This window comes from Peromyscus californicus, unplaced genomic scaffold, assembly GCF_007827085.1.
Source record: "Peromyscus californicus insignis strain IS unplaced genomic scaffold, ASM782708v3 Scaffold_8__1_contigs__length_139910024, whole genome shotgun sequence".
NCBI classification, from domain to species: Eukaryota; Metazoa; Chordata; class Mammalia; order Rodentia; family Cricetidae; genus Peromyscus; species Peromyscus californicus.
In genome coordinates, this window is record NW_026294606.1 from 6,040,088 (window position 1) to 6,058,370 (window position 18,283).

The 18,283-nt window shown below is 41.6% G+C and overlaps 1 protein-coding gene across 2 annotated transcripts in view; it reads left to right on the forward strand.

Moving 5' to 3' along the window:
- Ubqln1 (ubiquilin 1) overlaps positions 1-12,836 on the forward strand; it is a 38,417-nt gene extending 25,581 nt beyond the window's left edge. The window contains exons 7-11 of one of the 2 annotated variants that reach the window (XM_052727517.1): positions 5,470-5,612; positions 7,888-7,971; positions 9,131-9,246; positions 9,457-9,625; positions 10,967-12,836. In XM_052727517.1, the coding sequence (XP_052583477.1) occupies positions 5,470-5,612; positions 7,888-7,971; positions 9,131-9,246; positions 9,457-9,625; positions 10,967-11,119 (665 nt within the window). In that variant the 3' untranslated portion in view covers positions 11,120-12,836. The remainder of the gene's footprint in view (positions 1-5,469; positions 5,613-7,887; positions 7,972-9,130; positions 9,247-9,456; positions 9,626-10,966) is intronic. The other variant, XM_052727518.1, reaches the window with a different exon arrangement.
- The last annotated feature ends 5,447 nt before the right edge of the window (positions 12,837-18,283 follow it).

An 18,283-nucleotide genomic window follows, 5' to 3' on the forward strand; every position in this document is an offset into this window, starting at 1 on the left:
GTCCATAGTCCAGCTACTTGGGAGACTGAGATAGGGAGACTACTTGAATATGGAAGTACGGGACCAGGCTAGGTTAACAGTGACTGATTCCCACCCTCAAAAGCCAAGGTTCTGGGTCTTAATGTCAGACCTCATGAACCAGAACCTTTCATTGTGAGGTATGAGATCTGTGGGGGAAGGAGGTTAATTTAATATTTCTAGATTAGCATAAAAAGCATTGGGTTGCCATGCGTGGTGGTGCACACCTTTAATCCCAGCACTCAGGAGGCAGAGGCAGGTGAATCTCTGAGTTCCAGGTCAGCCCTGTCTGTAGAGTGAGTTCCAGAATAGCCAGGGTTGCACAGAGAAATCCTGTTTCAAAAAACAAAAACAAACAAAAAAAATTGGATTTCACAATGACAGCTTTGTGCATATGAATCATTATACATTTTATTTGTTCCCCTTCCCTTCTATCCTCCTGTGGTGGACCAGCCCCTACATTTATTTACCCCCAGGGACTCTTGAATATCGGGGACTATGGGGGTCCAGCCCCTCGATAGTCCCCTCCCAGGGTCCAGGAAGAATCTACAACCAGCTGATAATTAATCTTTGATGAAAAGAAATGAATCTATGTACACGAGACTCCTTAGTCCATACACTTTATTATTCTGTGATAGTTCTCTCTCTACACAGCTTCTATTCTGCTCTCATGTCTAGCTCCTTACTTGCCTGATTTCTCTATATTTATCTACTGTCCCCTCTAGGTTCTATCTTAATTCCTTCATCTAGTTCTGTCCCTTCTAGGTTCTCATCTATCTAGTTCTTTCCCCTATCAGCTCCTCTCCCGTCTCCTTCTCTCTCATCTGGCTCTTCCTCATCTTGTTCTTCCTCATCTGGCTCTTCCTCATGTTCCATCTCGTTCCTCTGGTACTCTCTTCTAGCCCTACAACCTAGTTCTTCCCCATCTCAGTTTGTTCCTCTCAAGTTCTTACCCATCTAGTTCTTCCACTCTCTTTTCTCTTCTCCGACTCTCCGTGCCCTGGAAGTCCTGGTATATAAAGCCAGGCTTCCAGGGTCAAACGGAGGGGTGATAAGAATCACATTGAGAGGCAATATCCATTAATTATCATTTGCAACCCCAAAGGGAAATGAATTAACTAAAGGCTGAATTCAGGTAATATCTAAGAAGAGGGCTCTTATGTGCTCAACTATAATCTTAAACGTGATTAGTAGAAAATGTTAAGAATCTATAAGTTGCTAGGTCAATGGGAGAAAATAAAACTGCCTTCTTTTTTCCTGTGGCTCCTATCTGTCCAAGCTATCTGCCGTTTTTTCTGCAGGGTGGGGGAAAGTGTGCTCAGTTGCTAGGCAACCTGTGTACAGCTAGATGCCTCTGGTGATAGTTAAAGGGAGATCTGGAACTGGAGGTAAGGTTTGGGAAAGGAGGAAGTAAGGCTTATTGGCACATCCGCCAGGCCTTCTCAAACAGGTAGTCTGGATGCTTAAGTCTGTTCTTAGAGAGTACAGAGGTATCTCTGATAAGGTACTTTCCTCCATCCGGGGATGGACCTAGCCGGATGCTGCCAATGATGATAATTACAGGGAGACTTGAACTGGGCTTCTGGCTGAGCATAGCTGTCAGCGCAGAAGGTTATCTAAATATTCCTAGAAGCGGTTAGGTAAGGAGTTAGCGGTCAATAAAGTTAGTAAGACTGTAAGAAAGGAGGGTCTGAGCTGAATTGTGTAAAGCTATTACTTAACGTCCACCTGACCTAGGTGGTGTCTCCTTGTGGAATTTGCCTTAAATCAGGAGACTTGCATGTGGACTGTTATTACTGCTAGTCCTTGAAAGTGGCCAAGGGAGATATCTGATTCCAGAGAAAGCCTTTCCTGAGGCTGTTCTCCAAATACCTGGATTGTGTATGTCCAGAGAGTGATCAGTCCACACTGTTAGCCCTTCTTAGGGAAAAGTCAATTGGAAAAACTATGAAGGCACACATGATTTTCATAACAGAAGACAGCTGATATATAACAAGCCAAATAACACCAAAAACTCCTTGGGATTTGGCTTCCTCTGGAGGAATTCCCTGATTCCTCCAGGTAGTGACTTTGCCATAACCAGCTGAGTTCTTATAATATATTCCTGCGGCCCGCAGCACTTGAAGAATGAGAGATAAGAGACTTAGTTAGAAATGAAGAGGCGAGAGAAAACAGGATAGACTCAGATGGGCCTGGATCCTTATCCACTGACACAGAGCTTTATTCCAAGGGGCTGGTTATAACAATGCCAAGGGGCGGGGCAAACGACCTCCCCCTTGCTAGTTACAGTCAAGTGTAGACCCTTACAAACACCTGAGACTCAGGCCCGTGGTCCAATCAACCTCTTATGCAGTCCTGCTGGGTACAGCCACTAGGCTACAACGTCCTCCCCCATGTCCCATCTTCCCAAACTGGTTTCCTTTCTTCTCCCAGTTGACCCAACCTCTGCTTTTTTATTACATGTACTCAGCCTTATGTCTAGTTCCACATGTGAGAGAAAATGTATCTAAGTCTGGTTCATTTCACTTAGCATAAGGATTTCTAATTGCTCCCATACATATTCCTGCAAATGGTAGTTTTCTTTACAGTTGCATAAACTTGCATTGCATATGTATTTCACATATTCTCTTATCTGTTTGTCTGTTGGTGAACACCTAGGCTGGCTCTTTAGCCTGGCTGCTGTGAATAACACAACAATATGTTACTTCAGAGTCCTTCAGATATATACCCAAGAATGGTGTAGCTGGGTCATGTGTGGTTCAGTTTTCAGTTCTTTAGGATCCTCCACACTGATTTCCATAGTGGCTGCACAAGTTTATATCCCATGTGCAGTGACTAAGGTCTCCTCTTGCCCTCTATCCTTCCTTGCCTGTGTTTTAGCTGAAGTGAGATGGAATCCCAAATCAGTTTAATTTGTGTTTCCCTGATGCCTAAGGTTTGAACCTTTTCAAGTATTTGTATGTCTTTTGAGAACTGACTACTCAGCTTATTATTGGATGGACTTAACTGAGTGGGTGGTTTGAGGTTCTTTTGTTCAAGGCTATCCTGTCCTACAGAGCTAGTTCAGAACAGCCAGAGATACACAGAGAAACCCTGTCTTGAAAAACAAAAACAACAAAAAATTAGTTCATTACAGTGAATGAATGTGAGTTAGCATGCTAAGTCCATGGAGAAACTTCAGTTTCTGGCAAAAGCTGATTTCTAAAATTATCGAAGGTTTCATAACATTGAATGGGTGTTCTTATTTAGAAAAAGATTAATCTCGCCCATGAACTAATAAAAACACTGCTGTACCTCGGCCAAGATACCATCCATGCTTTGGCACATCAGGATATTGAGCTGTTTCTGACAAGATAGACCTTAACGGATTAAGTTTGTAGGAGTAAGTGATGGTCATCATTGATGGTCTTCTGTTTCAATAACACCAATTAAGTATTTTCTCAGGTACCTGCCTATAATGAGTAAGCCAGTCATAAGACTTGTAAATTGGCCCAACTAAACCCTTGTAGTTCTCCACACATATTTTGGTCAGTGTCAGATGGAGCTTACTTGAGCAGACCCTACTTTAGGTCTCACTGAAGTTGTATTTTCTCACTTGGTTGTTTTGTTGGTTTTTAAGGACTCACTGCAGCTCAGGCTGGTCTCCAACACTAGATCCTTGGTGCCCTTGAAAACAATCTCCCTGAGCAGTTCCATGAAAGATGTTACTTTATGTATATATATATGAAAGTTGTGGGTCCCCGGGACCTAGGGTTACATGTGGGTGCTAGGACTGAACCTGAGACATCTGCCAAGAGCAACAAATGCTCTTAACCTCTGAGTGATCTCCAGCCCAGGAGTAAACTTTGTGATTCCCTAAATAACCTAGGACAGGACACCATTGGTAATGTCTTTTGACCTTTAGGAACCAAGAAACTATTACTCAGAATCATTAGTACTGTTTTTTTAATCTAATATTGATGCTGGCTCCACTGTCCTTAGTTCTGAGAAAAGCATCTGTTCTCCCCAAAAAGATTGTGTTTACTTTCTCTAAACACATTTGCCTGTACAATGTAGATATAATTAACTGTGAATTAGTTACTGCTGATACATGACTCTCCTTTACTGATATGCTCCTTGAAAATTTAACTGGTTGCAGCATAATCAAAGAAATATAGTTCTGCTGAGATACTTCACATTCATTTTGTAACTTTTCTGATCTTTGTTCTCCTGTGAGTAGACAATGTTGGTTGAGGTTGGGTTGTTTTGTTTTTTAAATATCTTTTCTAAAAGATGATTTTATGTATATGGGTGTTTTGCCTGCATGTATGTCTGTACGACGTGCATGCAGTGCCTGAGGAAGCCTGCAGAGGGCATTGCATCTAGCACTGTGAACTGCCATGTGAGTCCTGCGACTTGAGCCTGGGTCCTCTGAAATAGGGACCAATTCCCAACGACTGAGCCATACTGTTGTTTCATTTTTTGAGACTGGGTCTCCATTATGTACCACAGACTGACTTGGAACTTCTAGAGTAAAAGCACCTAGCAGTATAGTCAGCATAATTATTCCTGCAAAATGATAACTTATAGACACTGAGCATGGATTTCAGTAACTTCCTCATTTATACAGATATTTATCTTCACTAGAAGTTTTCCTCTTACCCATTTAAAAATGTAAAAACAATGTTCTCTTTGTTATATAAAAAACAGGTTGTGAAAGCCAGATTGGTCCTGTAGGCTTTAGTTTGCCAAACTCTCTTTAAGATATTTTTGAACTATAGAGTGTGGAAAAAACTAACTTGAAACTTGATAATATAGGTACACCACAAGCACAAGACTTAGAGCAAATTAGAAAGATAAGTGGAAATAGTAAAAGTGTTTTAAGTCAGATAAAGGTTCAAAAACCAGAATGGAAGTGAAGAATTAAATAGTTCTGTTAGCACTATACTGGCATTTTCTTTTCCTTTGGTATTATGTCAGAAGTGTTCTCTCTTCACTTGAAGGAAGCATACTTGCTTTGTGTGTGTGTGTGTGTGTGTGTGTGTGTGTGTGTGTGTGTGTGTGTGTGTGTGTGTGTTGACTCTGAAGTGCCAGTGTCAGAATTCTTATGCCTTGGAGACAAGTAAAATAAGGGTTGATCTGAAAACAGCTAAGTGATCTCATCAGGTCATAGACCCTTATTAGGCACGAGTGTACTGGAGAAAGGGACGGAGTAGGGTGGGACAGCATTTTCTCATGCTTCTCAGAAACCATACAGTTTAAACTTAGCTGTCTACTTGTAAAGGTTGTCATTCCATATTTGGGAGCTGTGGTTGACTATGGGTGGGCAACCAAACTTCATAAAGTGAACCTATTGCTGAGAGAGAATGCCACTTTAAGTAGCTAAAATTTAAGTACAGTGTACATTGTTTTAAAATATTAATATGTCTTAATCTGGTTTTTGTTTTTTTGTTTTTGTAAATAAAATTTTAGCTAGTATGTTCAACACACCAGGAATGCAAAGCTTGTTGCAACAAATAACTGAAAACCCACAGCTTATGCAGAACATGCTGGCTGCCCCATACATGAGAAGCATGATGCAGTCACTAAGCCAGAACCCTGACCTTGCTGCACAGGTGAGCTTATAAACGTGTTTAAGAGTATTGTGAGTTGAGTAGTTCTGTTCTGGGCTCTCCGGGTCCTAGAGATGTAGACAAATTGTGTCTCCAGCTTTGGGGACAGTTTTATTTCATACATGCTTAGAACAACCTCATTTCTGCTATTTGTTGATGCAATGTGCTTTAAAAAAAAAAAAATGAAGCTTATGGAGAACTTGCTCTGATCACATTCCCCCTGTTTGTCTGTTGTTTGGGTGTCAGCTCTCTGGGTGGTGGTCGTGTCCCACCTGGAGCAGCACCCACTCCTGGGCCTGAACAACTGTGGAGGGTGTGCTGTAAACTGTGATCGTCCACAGTGGTTGCTACTGGGTTAGAGGTTTAGAATGCTTTCCTTCATAGCTCCTCTATGTACGTCCAAAGGCTCCTTGTTTCATTATGCTGGATGAAATGGTTTTTATTTTCAAAATTCTGAATCCACATTGGCAGAAGAATATAGCAGGTGTCCTTGAGGTGGGATCCTCAGTGAAAACTTACATAATGACAAATCATTAAAGAATAATGCTTTGGGATAATTTTTATCTTAAACTATGTATGTTATGGGTCTATTTTTATGAAAGCTGGTCTTGTGACTTTATTACTGAAATGCTTGATGTTAATGTATCCTGAGCCACTTTTGTCACTTGGGGAGCTAAGATGTAGAAATGTGTGAAGTGATCCTTTCCTGTATTTTCAAGTGTGTATTTAGTTACAACACTGAATGTGTATCTTGTTCTTAAAATTCTTCTTTAGTAAGCATATTTCATGTACAATTTATGTTTATAAAGGATTTGGGCTGATTTACACACTTGTTTTCTAACTTTAAAGCAAAACACTGACAATGCTAGGTGGTGTCTCTTATTAGAGAATATTTTAAAACTTACAGTGTGCTCTGGCATCAGATGGTTAAAGTTTTTAGTTTATTTTTTGAAATTTGAAATATAAAAACTTAATTGTGGTATGAAGGTTCAGGTAAGTTAGGAGAAATAATAAATATAATAAATGAAAAGATTTTTCTGTGACAAGCTTTTTCCAGACCAGTTGAATAATTTAAAATGAAAAATGAATGTGATAACTGGTTAATAACCTCATAGTAAAGCAGCATTTGTCTGGAAGAATAAAGAGGCATTCCTGGCTTGGAGCAGCTCCTGCTTTATTTACTGCTCACTCGGAAGTAATCTGTGTCCATAAAGCATTAACTATTTCCTACTTGGTGATGTTGAAATTAAATAATCTACTTTGAAAGAGGGAAGGGAAAGCTCTCTCTTTTTTTTTTCTTTTTCTTTTTCTTTTTTTTTTTTTTAAACAGGATTTTCATACAGTTGTTCTTCAGTATGGTTACCTAATTGAGGGCAAAGGTCATTTCCTCCCCAGACTTTGGACAGGTAAACAGGCTGTCAGTCACTCATTGGAAAGTGACACACCATCTGTCTTTTGAACTGAACAGTCTCTGGTTTGCTGACTGTGTGAGTGTATCTTCAGGCAGTCAAGTCCTGTTACAACTGCCCTGGCTTTTTAGTTGGTCAGACTTCGAAGGTTAGGAGGCATCCCACTTTTCTGCTGTGGCGCTAAGGAGGTGGAGTCCAGATGTTAATCTTGGTGGTCTCATTTCCATCTTTGGGTCTTAGGTATTTTAACACTTCCCCAGAGGACTGTTGGTGCTAGTTTGGGCTGGTTTTCATCTAGCAGCTCCATTTCTCTGGCAAGTTGGTTGCTGTTTGGTGGTTACCCTGGACTTAATACCAACTGTTAGATGTGGGCAGGTAGATAATAGTGGCCCCAGATCTGAGTGTTTTCTGTGCTTGCTGTTTGTCTGTTGAGGTTTCTAAGCAAGCCATATTAAGCTTTTACAGATTGATGTTTCTTTTATTCTGTAGTGTAGCCAAAAGTGTTATCTTCCTGCGAGCCTGGCACTCCCAGTTTTCCCCCAAAGGCAGAAGTTCACCTTTGTTCAAGGAAAAGACCACAAAACAGTTGCTTTCATTTTTTAGGGCCCAGCATGTCATCATCATCCACCATTCTCGGTGAAGAGAAGCTGCCTTCTTTCCTTCCTACCTTCCTACCTACCTACCTTTCTCCTTTCTTTCCCCCTGAGCTCCTTGTGGATAGAACGTCCCTGCTCCCTTTTTATCTGTGTTCTCCCTTCCTCCCTTTGAAGTGCCAGTTTAGGCACTTGGAGGAAGGTAGAATATTAAACCAGGTACATTACTTGTTTCAGATATTTCCAGTTAAAATTGTTTGAACACTTGCCCCATAGATGATGCTGAATAATCCCCTATTTGCTGGAAATCCTCAGCTTCAAGAACAAATGAGACAACAGCTCCCAACTTTCCTCCAACAAGTGAGTAAGAAAAGACGCTGCTGTCTTTGTAATGATCTGCTTGAAAGGTTGATGGTGCTCGTGGCCTTCTTCCCGACTATAGAGCAGAGCAGAGAGAGGAGTGTGTGACTCCACCCACTTGCAGACCCCAGCCTGACCCTCCTGGCCGTGTCACTCCTGACTGTGTTTAATGCCCTGTTGCCTTGCTCACGAGGATTTAGGGTTTGGAAGGCTTCGTTAATAGCACAGACCATTTCCCTTCACTCTGCTAGCCTTGAAGTGCTTCCTTGTAGCACATACACTAGTTTGGACTAGTTTTGAGTGAGCTACCCTCTCTTACTTCACAAGTTGGGTTTTGTTGTAATGTCTCAGTTTCTTCCAAATTAGTAGAATGCTTGTTCTCCAAGGAGTAGACCTCATTTCCTCAAAACCAGAAATAAATAGTAAGGTTAAAATTGTCAGTGATGTCACGTCAGGGAGGTTTAAAAACACAGTGCCCAAGATTGTCATAGTATTGTTTAAACATGAAGGTGGTGTTGGTGCTTTGGAAACTGGTAGTTCTCAGGGTTCATATCTGACTGAAATGATTGTTAGGCCAGGCAGCCGTTATCCACGGTCAGTGATTGTCCTTGGTCTGCTGCAGTAGTCTACGCCCCCTTTTGTCAGTCAGGTGTGGGTGTTTGAAAGGAACGAAGCTAGCCATGGGACCCTGGATTGACTCCACTTGGGAGCAGTTGTTGAGGTGGCAGACTGGTAGCACTGTTAAGTTAGCAGCAGACAGTGTGTGCTCAGGAGACATTCACACTTTGACCAGTGTACCACCATCCAATAAACCGTGCAGTTGGAGTTGCTTAGAAATGGTTGGCTTTTTGTTTGTTTGGTTTTTGTTCTTTTTTTTCTTCTTTTGGAGTAGGGGGAAATGTGGCTTCTGGGATTGCTCTTAATTGTCTTCATTCTGAAAATGGCTTTTATGGTAGGCTTGCAATCGAGTCAAGTCATGATTTGTGTATGGACTTTGCTGTCAAAGAGGAGGGTTTGTGTGTATTTTGGGAAGAAATATGGAGTACTGCTGTCTGGGAATAAGGTTTTAGATTTTCTTTTAAAAATGTAGCAAAGTTGGAAAAATGTACCTCCCTTGCTTTTAATTCTGTGATAACCACTGTCTGTCCTTCTTCCTTAGATGCAGAATCCTGACACGCTGTCAGCAATGTCGAACCCTAGAGCCATGCAGGCGCTGTTGCAGATTCAGCAGGGCTTGCAGACCTTGGCGACAGAAGCCCCCGGCCTCATCCCAGGGTAGGCTTATTTGGGAAAGATTTGAAAGCTCGTAATGGTTCATTTCTCTGAGAATTACAGAATTAATATTGTTCTGCCTTTTATTTTGGTTGTTGTTGACTTTTAGTTTTCAAAGTTACACCGGCTTACTTTTAAGAAAATAACTTAGCGAATACTGTGTTTAAATGTAACTGGTTGATCAGCTGATGGGGATGTGTGTGCTTTCCCTAGGTTTAATCCTGGCTTGGGGGCAGCAGGCAATTCTGGAGGCACTTCAGGAAACAACGCACCTAGCACTGCACCTAGTGAAAACACGAGCCCCACAGGGGGCGCTACTGAGCCAGGCCACCAGCAGTTTATCCAGCAAATGCTACAAGCTCTTGCTGGGGTGAATCCTCAGGTGACAATGCTTTTCTTTACAAATTTTACATTTAGCTTAAGTATAGAACTTTCAAAAAAGGCAAAAGGAAAGCAGCAGCCATTTAGTGTTTAGGTAATGAAAAGTACTATTCAAGGATATTAAATCTAAAACCAGGCATTACAGAAATTAATTTTGTTGTTATATCAGATACCAAAGGAGAGAATGCTTCAATCTAATGCCATAGTATTTAGAAATAGCCTTATAAAATGAGAGTTTTGAAGTCCTTTCTTCAAAGTCATTTGAAATAAGTTTTATTTTATAAGGATTTATCAGGGAGAACCTAAGCATACTGTGTTTCAGAACACCTGTATCTAGGCTTCCTGTTTTAGCTCATCCACTACCCCAGCACTTCTTGTAGTAACTTAACATGTGTGGACTCCTAGTGATGGTCTTGCACCTGTGAGCATTTATTGTCTTTACTAAGAATTTACCATTAAGGGGGCCTGGAGAAATGACCTACTCAGTGCTTAAGAGGATTGGCTGTGCTTCCAGATCCAATTCCAGCACCCACATGGCAGCTCACAGATGTCTGTAACTTCAGTATCCAGTCTCAGGGCTCTTCTAACTTCTGTGGGCATCAGGCATGCACATGGTGCACATACAGGCAAAACACATAAGATAAAGTTTTTAAAAAATTCTGCCATCAGGCTAGTTAGTATACTGTAGTTGAAGTACATTCAGTATCAATACATGAGAAAGCATTAACTGTGCATGAGCTTTAAAAAGAGTTTCTGCTTGTTCACAAGCCTTAAAGCAATGGAATTTAACAAGCCTATTTTACCCTTTGTAGGAGAAGGGGAAAGGGAGGACCCCAAGGAATCAAATCCAAGGCCCCAAGCACTCATCCCCAGGCTATGAGGTTTTTTTAAAAGGCAGAATTATATAGTCTATTTATCATGGTTGTTTAGATATAAACTATTCTAAAATAAAATGCTAAACAACTTTTAAATGTGATGGATATTTATAAATTATAGCTAAATTATTTTAAATCATATTTTGCTCATTTGAAGTAAATATGCACTTATATATGTAAGGATAAATTATAAACTAAACAACACCTGGAAATATCTACTTTCTTAATAAAATAGTTATAGCTGGTCTTATTAAAGAGAATGAACTTACTCAATAAAATATATAAGTTCATTCTCTTTAATAAATTACCAAATATGGTGGATGTATCTCCAGGCACAGGTAGTAATTTAAAGAAAGCTCAGTAGACCCGCATGCATCATTTAAAAAGCAGCTGAGGTGTTTGGACAGGGACTCGGCATTAGCATAGCCTGCCTTCCTCAGAACGTGCCTCTTTGCTCCTCTCAACAGCTGCAGAGTCCGGAAGTCAGATTCCAGCAGCAGCTGGAACAGCTCAGTGCCATGGGGTTTCTGAACCGAGAAGCAAACTTGCAAGCACTGATAGCAACAGGGGGTGACATCAACGCAGCGATTGAAAGGTTACTGGGCTCTCAGCCATCATAGCAGCATTTCTGTATCCTGAAAAAAATGTAATTTATTTTTGATAACGGCTCTTAAATCTTTAAAATAACCTGCTTTATTTCATTGGAATTCTGTGCTGTTATAAACGAAACCAATAGGAAGCATCTGAGGTGGAGTGCAGTAAGATGTGCAGGTTTTCTGTATCTTTGGAACAGTGGGAATCAATGTTTTCAGTTAAGGCTGCTGCATGCATCAAACACTTGGCATTTATTGTAATTTTTTTAAAATATCACCTTTTCTAATTGGGTGAATAAATTTTTGTCCTGCATCTGTCCAACTAACTTGCTTTTTAAACATAACCCTATGGTAGTAATTTATGTAGAATAAAGGCATTAAAAAGCAGATCATTTGCGCTCCATGATTTGTGGGACAGTATTGCTTATTGTGACTTTGGCATGTATTTTTGCAAATAATGCTGTAAGATTTATACTACTGACAATTTTGCTTATTTGTATACAGTACAAATTATTGCGCGTTTCTAGATCATCTAAGCAAAATTCCTGTAACCAAAAAAGTAAAATAAGGATTCTTAATTGTGTAGAATCTTACAGCACCTTTGATAAACATCTCTCAGCAGAAGTGCCATTTAGTCAGTTTGTTGAAAATAAAGAAAAACTGATTCTGGTTATCTCTTTAGGGACATTTAATTGTACAGAAAATATAATGTAATAATATCTCAACATTTACATAATGGCTGTAAATTACCTTTATTTTGTTCAGATTGAAGAAGCACTGTAACATACTCCAATGCATATGCCCGGGGCTTTCTGCTCCCCATAGGTGTCTAAGCAGCATTGAGTTTGATTGAATGTTGCTTTCACTGAAAGTGCTGATGTTTCCGTTTTAATTGCCATATAAAAGTAGAACTATCTTTTGGGTTTATCAGCTTTCTCATTCATAGGCAATACCTGGATTTAAAATGATTAGTGAGCCACTTGTTTCTGAAGTGTTTGCCTAGTTCTATTAAGAAATAGTTGAATGTTGTGCTGTTCAGAGCCTCAGAGAAGGGGGGTGGGGGAGGGGTAAGACAGAATCTACTCTGGATTGGGCCAGCCTGAACTAAGTAATACTGGCAACCAAGATTCTGTGGAGACTCTCTGCATATAGTAGTGTCAGTCTGGTGAAAACAAAGAGCCGTTTTAACAGTTTTGAGTAAGTTTGGCTATCCTATAGCCTCTTTCTTCCTTCCCCAAAGAAGTTCTATTTGCCTAACTCTCACACTGTTGGGGTGATACATTCCTTCGGGACCAATTAAAATATAACTTCAGGGTCAGTGATATATGCGGCTGACTCTGGTTCAGTATTCTCTTAGGTCATTGTATTCTTTCTTGTACAGTTAACCAAAATTATGATGTTAAAATAATCTAAAACGAGTTCAAACAAATAAAATCAAGGGAACTAGAAGGTGAATTCCATAAATTCTGTAAGCTGCTTGCTATGAAAAGGTTGAGAGGCCAGGTTGCCCCCAGACTGCACTGTTGTGACACTTTCCCCAGGAAGAAAGCGTGTACAAAGGTCGGGGTGGAGGCATGGCTGGAGGAGCTTGGCAAGGATAGTGTTGGTGTGTCCCTGCGCTCTGCCTTATGCCTCCGTCTGTCTGGGTTAAGGACTTTGTACTGGTGAATGGTACCACAGGCGGGGCGGTGTCATCACCAGTTTGATTTATTAATCACAAATAACAATAAATTTCCAGCTTTTACACTGGTTTGTCTTGCCTCTTTTGTAGAAAAATGTCTGGTTTTTCTCAACACGTCTCAATGTAAAGGCTATTTGGCTTAATTTATCCCAGATTTTGTGAAAAGTTGGCTATTTCTTCTTTGTGGGGGCGGAGGGTACAGCAGTGGTTTATGCAACAGGGTATTACTCCGTAGATCCAGCTGTTCAGAAATTCATTATCTATGTATCCCTAGACTGAATCTGCACTGGTCCTCCTCCTGAGTAAGTCTCCTGAGTATCGCGATAACATGTGAGCCGTCCTGTACTGCAAGTGCAGTGTTGTGACAGTGAGCCATCGAGTAGGTTAGGTTACCGAGTGTTCTTTGACTTGATGCTTTCCGCTCCCAGTAGGTTTGTTTAGGAATGACCCCATGTACGAACAGCAGAGCTGTTGCTGGAATTCTTAGAAGTGCTAAGAAAACATTGAGTGCAGGCATGGATTGTTCTTACGTCAAGTCCTTTAGAACAATTTGAGTAAAGAATGGAGGGGGTGAAATTGAAACTCTAAACCAAAGTTACCAGATAGCAAACAGTCAGGCACATGACAGCTGGGTCTCTCTGTGTGTTCAGGATTTCTACTTTCAAGCCAGTTGGGATCCTATGTGCCTGTAACTGGGGGGAGATCCAAAGTTTGAGGCCAGTCTGGATATACAGTGAAATTCTGTGTATCAAAAGAAGAAAAGGGAAAAATACTCAAATCTTGGATTTCAAGTTTGGTTTAACCATAGTAATGAAAGGGATTATTAATTAGACAAGGCCTTACCATGTATCCCTGGCTATCCTCGAACTCACAAAGATCCACTAGCCTCTGTGGGTTTTTTTTTTTTTTTTTTTTTTTTTAAACAGCATTTCCTTTTATTGTGGGGCAGCAGCGGTGTGTAGTCAAAACAAAGACAACCTATGGAAATAGATTGAAGTTGTTACCAGGGAGTGTGGCAAGGGAACAGGATAATATTACAGGGAGCAGAAACTTCCTCAGAGCTCAGTTTACCTCGCTGTACTTCGTGTCATAAAGTGTGCCAGGAACTTACCCTACTTCTGAAGTCCATAGTTAAATATGTGTATGTATTCACTACAGGCAGCAGAAATCTCATTATGTTAAAAGTATCTCTTGTCTGAAATGCTCTGGACCAAAAGTTCCAGTTGTTTTGGGTTTTAGAGTAGTTGTGTCTAATGAGATATCTAGGGAGTAGATATAAGTCTAGACATAAAATTCATTAATGTTTCACACATACCTTATACACAGTATTTTAATCACTTTGTGGATGAAACAAAGTTTGTGTTCACTGGCTCACCAGAAAGCAAAGGTCTCACTTTCCTCCCTATGGGGACAATCTGGCTATTTGACATCACCATAACCCTAGCTGAATATATATGCCACCAGTGAGCAACCATTTCCTTACACTTACTAACACATAAGTAGTGAAGAATATGACCTACTAATACAGTGGGAGAAAATGGCTTCCTCGGGCTACCGAGATGAGCTGTTAGCAGTGTAGTACTGTTTCTCATTAAAGTGTTACTGTACCTTGTATGATTTAAGTGAGAAACATCAAAAATAGCTGAGGAACTGGGAAATGGATCTTCTAGAGATGTGTGGGAATATGTTGCTGACTGTTTTTTTTCAAATATTTCTTCTGGAGTCATCTGCTTCGTTAATGACTTTTTTTTGTCCCAGAAGTGTCTTTGATAAATGGACTTGACCTTCAGGTATGAGTGCACACAGCCCAGCCCCTCAGGAAGCCCACACACGGTTGCACACGGTGTCTAGAGGCATGTTTGCAGTGTTCCCCACATTGTCTTCATCACTGTTACGGCCATCTTAGTGCAGGGCAGTCCATCTGTTTACCACAGTCTAGTGAGTGAAATGAATGGACACCTGGAGCCTCGCTCATCGTTAATGTCCAGAGCTTCTTCAGTATTCATGTTGTCCATGAATTTCTCTGCTGTAGATGCTGTTTTGCCACACATCTTTAAAATGTTAATGCCATTCCTTCTTTTAAGTTTCTGCAGTCAGCCTTTGCATATTCACAGTTCTGCTCGATTATTGGCTGTTTCACAAGCAGCACATTGTCCAACAGCACGTGTTCACTGCTAACACTGATGGGTCCACTCTTTAAGTACTTCACCAGGGTGCTTCAGTTTTAGCTTAATGCCATGTTTTTCTGTTCTTCATTACTCTTAGCTCACTTTCAGCCCAGACCTTCAACAATTTCTCTTCCTGTTTCTTCAGGTCATATCTGGTAGTTATTCTAGTACCATACTCTTTAATAAGATGGTGTACCGCTGTCCAGGTTTTCCAGAAGGTTGACTTCCTGTGCTATAGATGGACATAAATGCTTCCTCTTTTTCTTGTCCTATCTGCTGGTCTTTTTGACATTTTAAACAAAGTCATTATACCACAGAGCAGAAAACAAGCAAAAAAGAAACCGCGAACAATGAGTATAAGTAGTATTTTAAGTCTTGATTATATACAGGTGACAGGGAGACCGTTGTCATTTTGGACCTGTTTATCGCATACTGAGAGGATACGTGGGTCGATGGATCTGGGCATCTGCTACAAAGGTACGTCACGGCTGAAGAGGACTGGAAGGGTCTTCTCTTTTGGGGGTGATGCTGTTCAGTCGGAAGCTCTTTGTTCTCTCACTCAAGGATAGCAGTCAAATACAATTCTGTCTGGTACTGACAGTAGTGGAGCCAGTACATACAACATACTGCCTGCCAGTGCGAGGAGGTTCTGCAAGAAGTACAGCCTTGTGGTAGAATCTGGGCCAGGAGTGGGCACTCTCATTACAAGGGGTAACATTCTTAACTATCTTGAGAGTGGTGTCATTTTTGTGTCCCACCGAGAATTTGTGGTTATTAATGAATGAGAGAGTTTAGGCTTTTTTTTTCCTGGTGTGTTTTGTGTGGTGAACATGCTTGTCAGTGTGGGCATGTGTATCTATGGACTTGGGTGTAGAGGCCAGAGACCAATGTCACGTTTCTTTCCCTGATCACTCCCTTCCTTCCTTTGTTTGTTGAGGCGGGATCTCTGAACCTGGAACTCACTGAGGAGCCTAGTCTGGCTGTCTCCACTTTCCTAGCCCTGGGATTACAGGCCAGTGTAGCATACCAGGCTTTTTAGTGGATGCAACTCAGCTGCTCCTGCTTCTGTGGTAGATACTTCACCAACTGAGCCATCCTCAGCCTAGCTCTGCCATTCTTAATTGAGAACCAAGGGTCTAGAGAGAACAGGGTGGCAGTCTAGGTTAAGAGGTCACAGGCACTTGGGCTGGCTAGATGTGTTCTAGTTGTATTGCTGAGACTGTGAGAGATACTGTGATCAAGAGCAACTTAGGGGAAGAAAATGTCGATTGCGACAGTGGCAGGTCATGATCCATCAATGAGGGAAGTCAAGGCAGGAATTTGAAGGAAGGTCTGCTAGCTGTTCCATACAGCATTGCCTCTGATCAAGGAACTCCTAGCCAAGGAAGGACAGAGAAGCCATGGAGAAGCACTGCTGGCTCACTCACAGGCTGGCTGGTACTCAGGACCACAGTGGGCATGGTGGGGTTAGACTGTAGTTATGGTAAACCAAGGGGACACCATGATGATCAGGAATGATCTGGGCAAGGCCTGAGGAACACACTTGGATGTGAGATTTAGAAACTACTCCTTTTTATTTATTTCCCCTTTACTTCCTTCTCCTGCATTCCGTAACGTATACTAGTCTCCAATCTGGTCTGAGGTGTTTCAGAGGTGGTTCACAAACATCTGTAATTCCAACATGCCCCACAGGGAGGCCAAAGTTGACAACAGCTAACTGTTCAGGGCATCAGACAATGTATATTCTGAGGGCTAGGCAAAGCCATTCAAGAAAAGTTCAGTTGTACATAGTCACAAAGACGACCCATTCTTGGAAATAATTACTACACCTGGGAGGGGCGTGAAAGCACATCCAGGAACAATTCATGTTATGGAGGAACAGAGGTTACAAGACTCTTGTCTTGGATACTTGGGGTTTTCTCACAAGCTCCCAGAAATCTCACAGACTTCATCCATGGACTGTGTTCTGACAGGCTGCCACAGCAGCATCTGGTGCAGTGTGCGTGCATGTGCTCAGAAGGAAGCTGCTGTAACATGCTATAACACAGCTGAGCTCCAGAGATACCTGGGGTTCTTAACATGTTTGATTTTAAATTAATCTGTGGGTATTGCATGTCAGAAACCTATTCCCGGCACTTGGGATGTCCAATGAGTGGAGACAAACTGAAATCTTTGTTTCCATTTGCTTTTGGTTTTTGAGACAAGGTCTTACTATATAGCCTTGGCTGGACTGGAACTCACAATGTAGACCAGGCTGGCTTCAAAGTCACAAAGATCTGCCTGCCTTTGCCTCCTGAGTGCTGGCAGTAATGGCCTGTGCTGCTACACCTGGCTGAACTTTAGACTCTAATCTATTAAAGCCAACAATCTTAATAGAATCTAACTGCCTGGAAACTGCCTTATATCTTCTCTCCAGTCAGTCAGCCTTACAAGGGGTGTGGTGGGGTGGACCATAGAGCCAATCATTCCAGAGTTCCGTGTTGTCCCTTTCTTCTAGGGACTCAGATCTCTAAGACGTGTGATGTCTTTCACCATCTCTTGGCATTCTCTGCATGTCTGGGCTCAGGCAGTTCTTTGAACCTCAAGTCTAGTTAACATCTGCCAGTGCCAGCCTTGTATTCCTCCTGGGGTGTCTGTGCTGTAGGGGCAGGGTGGGGTGGGTGCTGACTCAGAACCAAAAATTGTGTACATATGAACTAAATACAGCGGACTCCTTTCAGCAATGTGAGGTGAAAATGTCTTTAAATACAGAATATAGATGTGCCTTCTTGTCCCCCTACCATTACTATAGCCAATTTTTTTGTGGCCCCACATTTTTTCCTTTTGGGGTGGGGCTCAGTAGCTGAGGATGGTCTTGAACTCAGAGATCCGCCTGTTCAGTATGCACACCAGGCCCACCAGTCCTTATGTGTAGAGAAAGCTGGTCTGTTGGTAATGTGTAGCTAGAGTTTTCCTGCCTGGCCCACAGTCAGGACAAATCTCTCTCACCTGCCAGTCCCACAGCCGCTCAGACCCGACCAAGTAAACACAGAGACTTATATTGCTTACAAACTGTATGGCCGTGGCAGGCTTCTTGCTAACTGTTCTTACAGCTTAAATTAATCCATTTCTATAAATCTATACCTTGCCACGTGGCTCGTGGCTTACCGGCATCTTCACATGCTGTTTCTCATCCTGGAGGCTGGCAGTGTCTCTCTGACTCAGCCTTCTACTTCCCAGCTTTATTCTCCTCCTTGTCCCGCCTATACTTCCTGCCTAGCCAATGGCCAATCAGTGATTTATTTATTAACCAATCAGCAACACACTTGACATACAGACCATCCCACAGCAGTAATGCTTTCC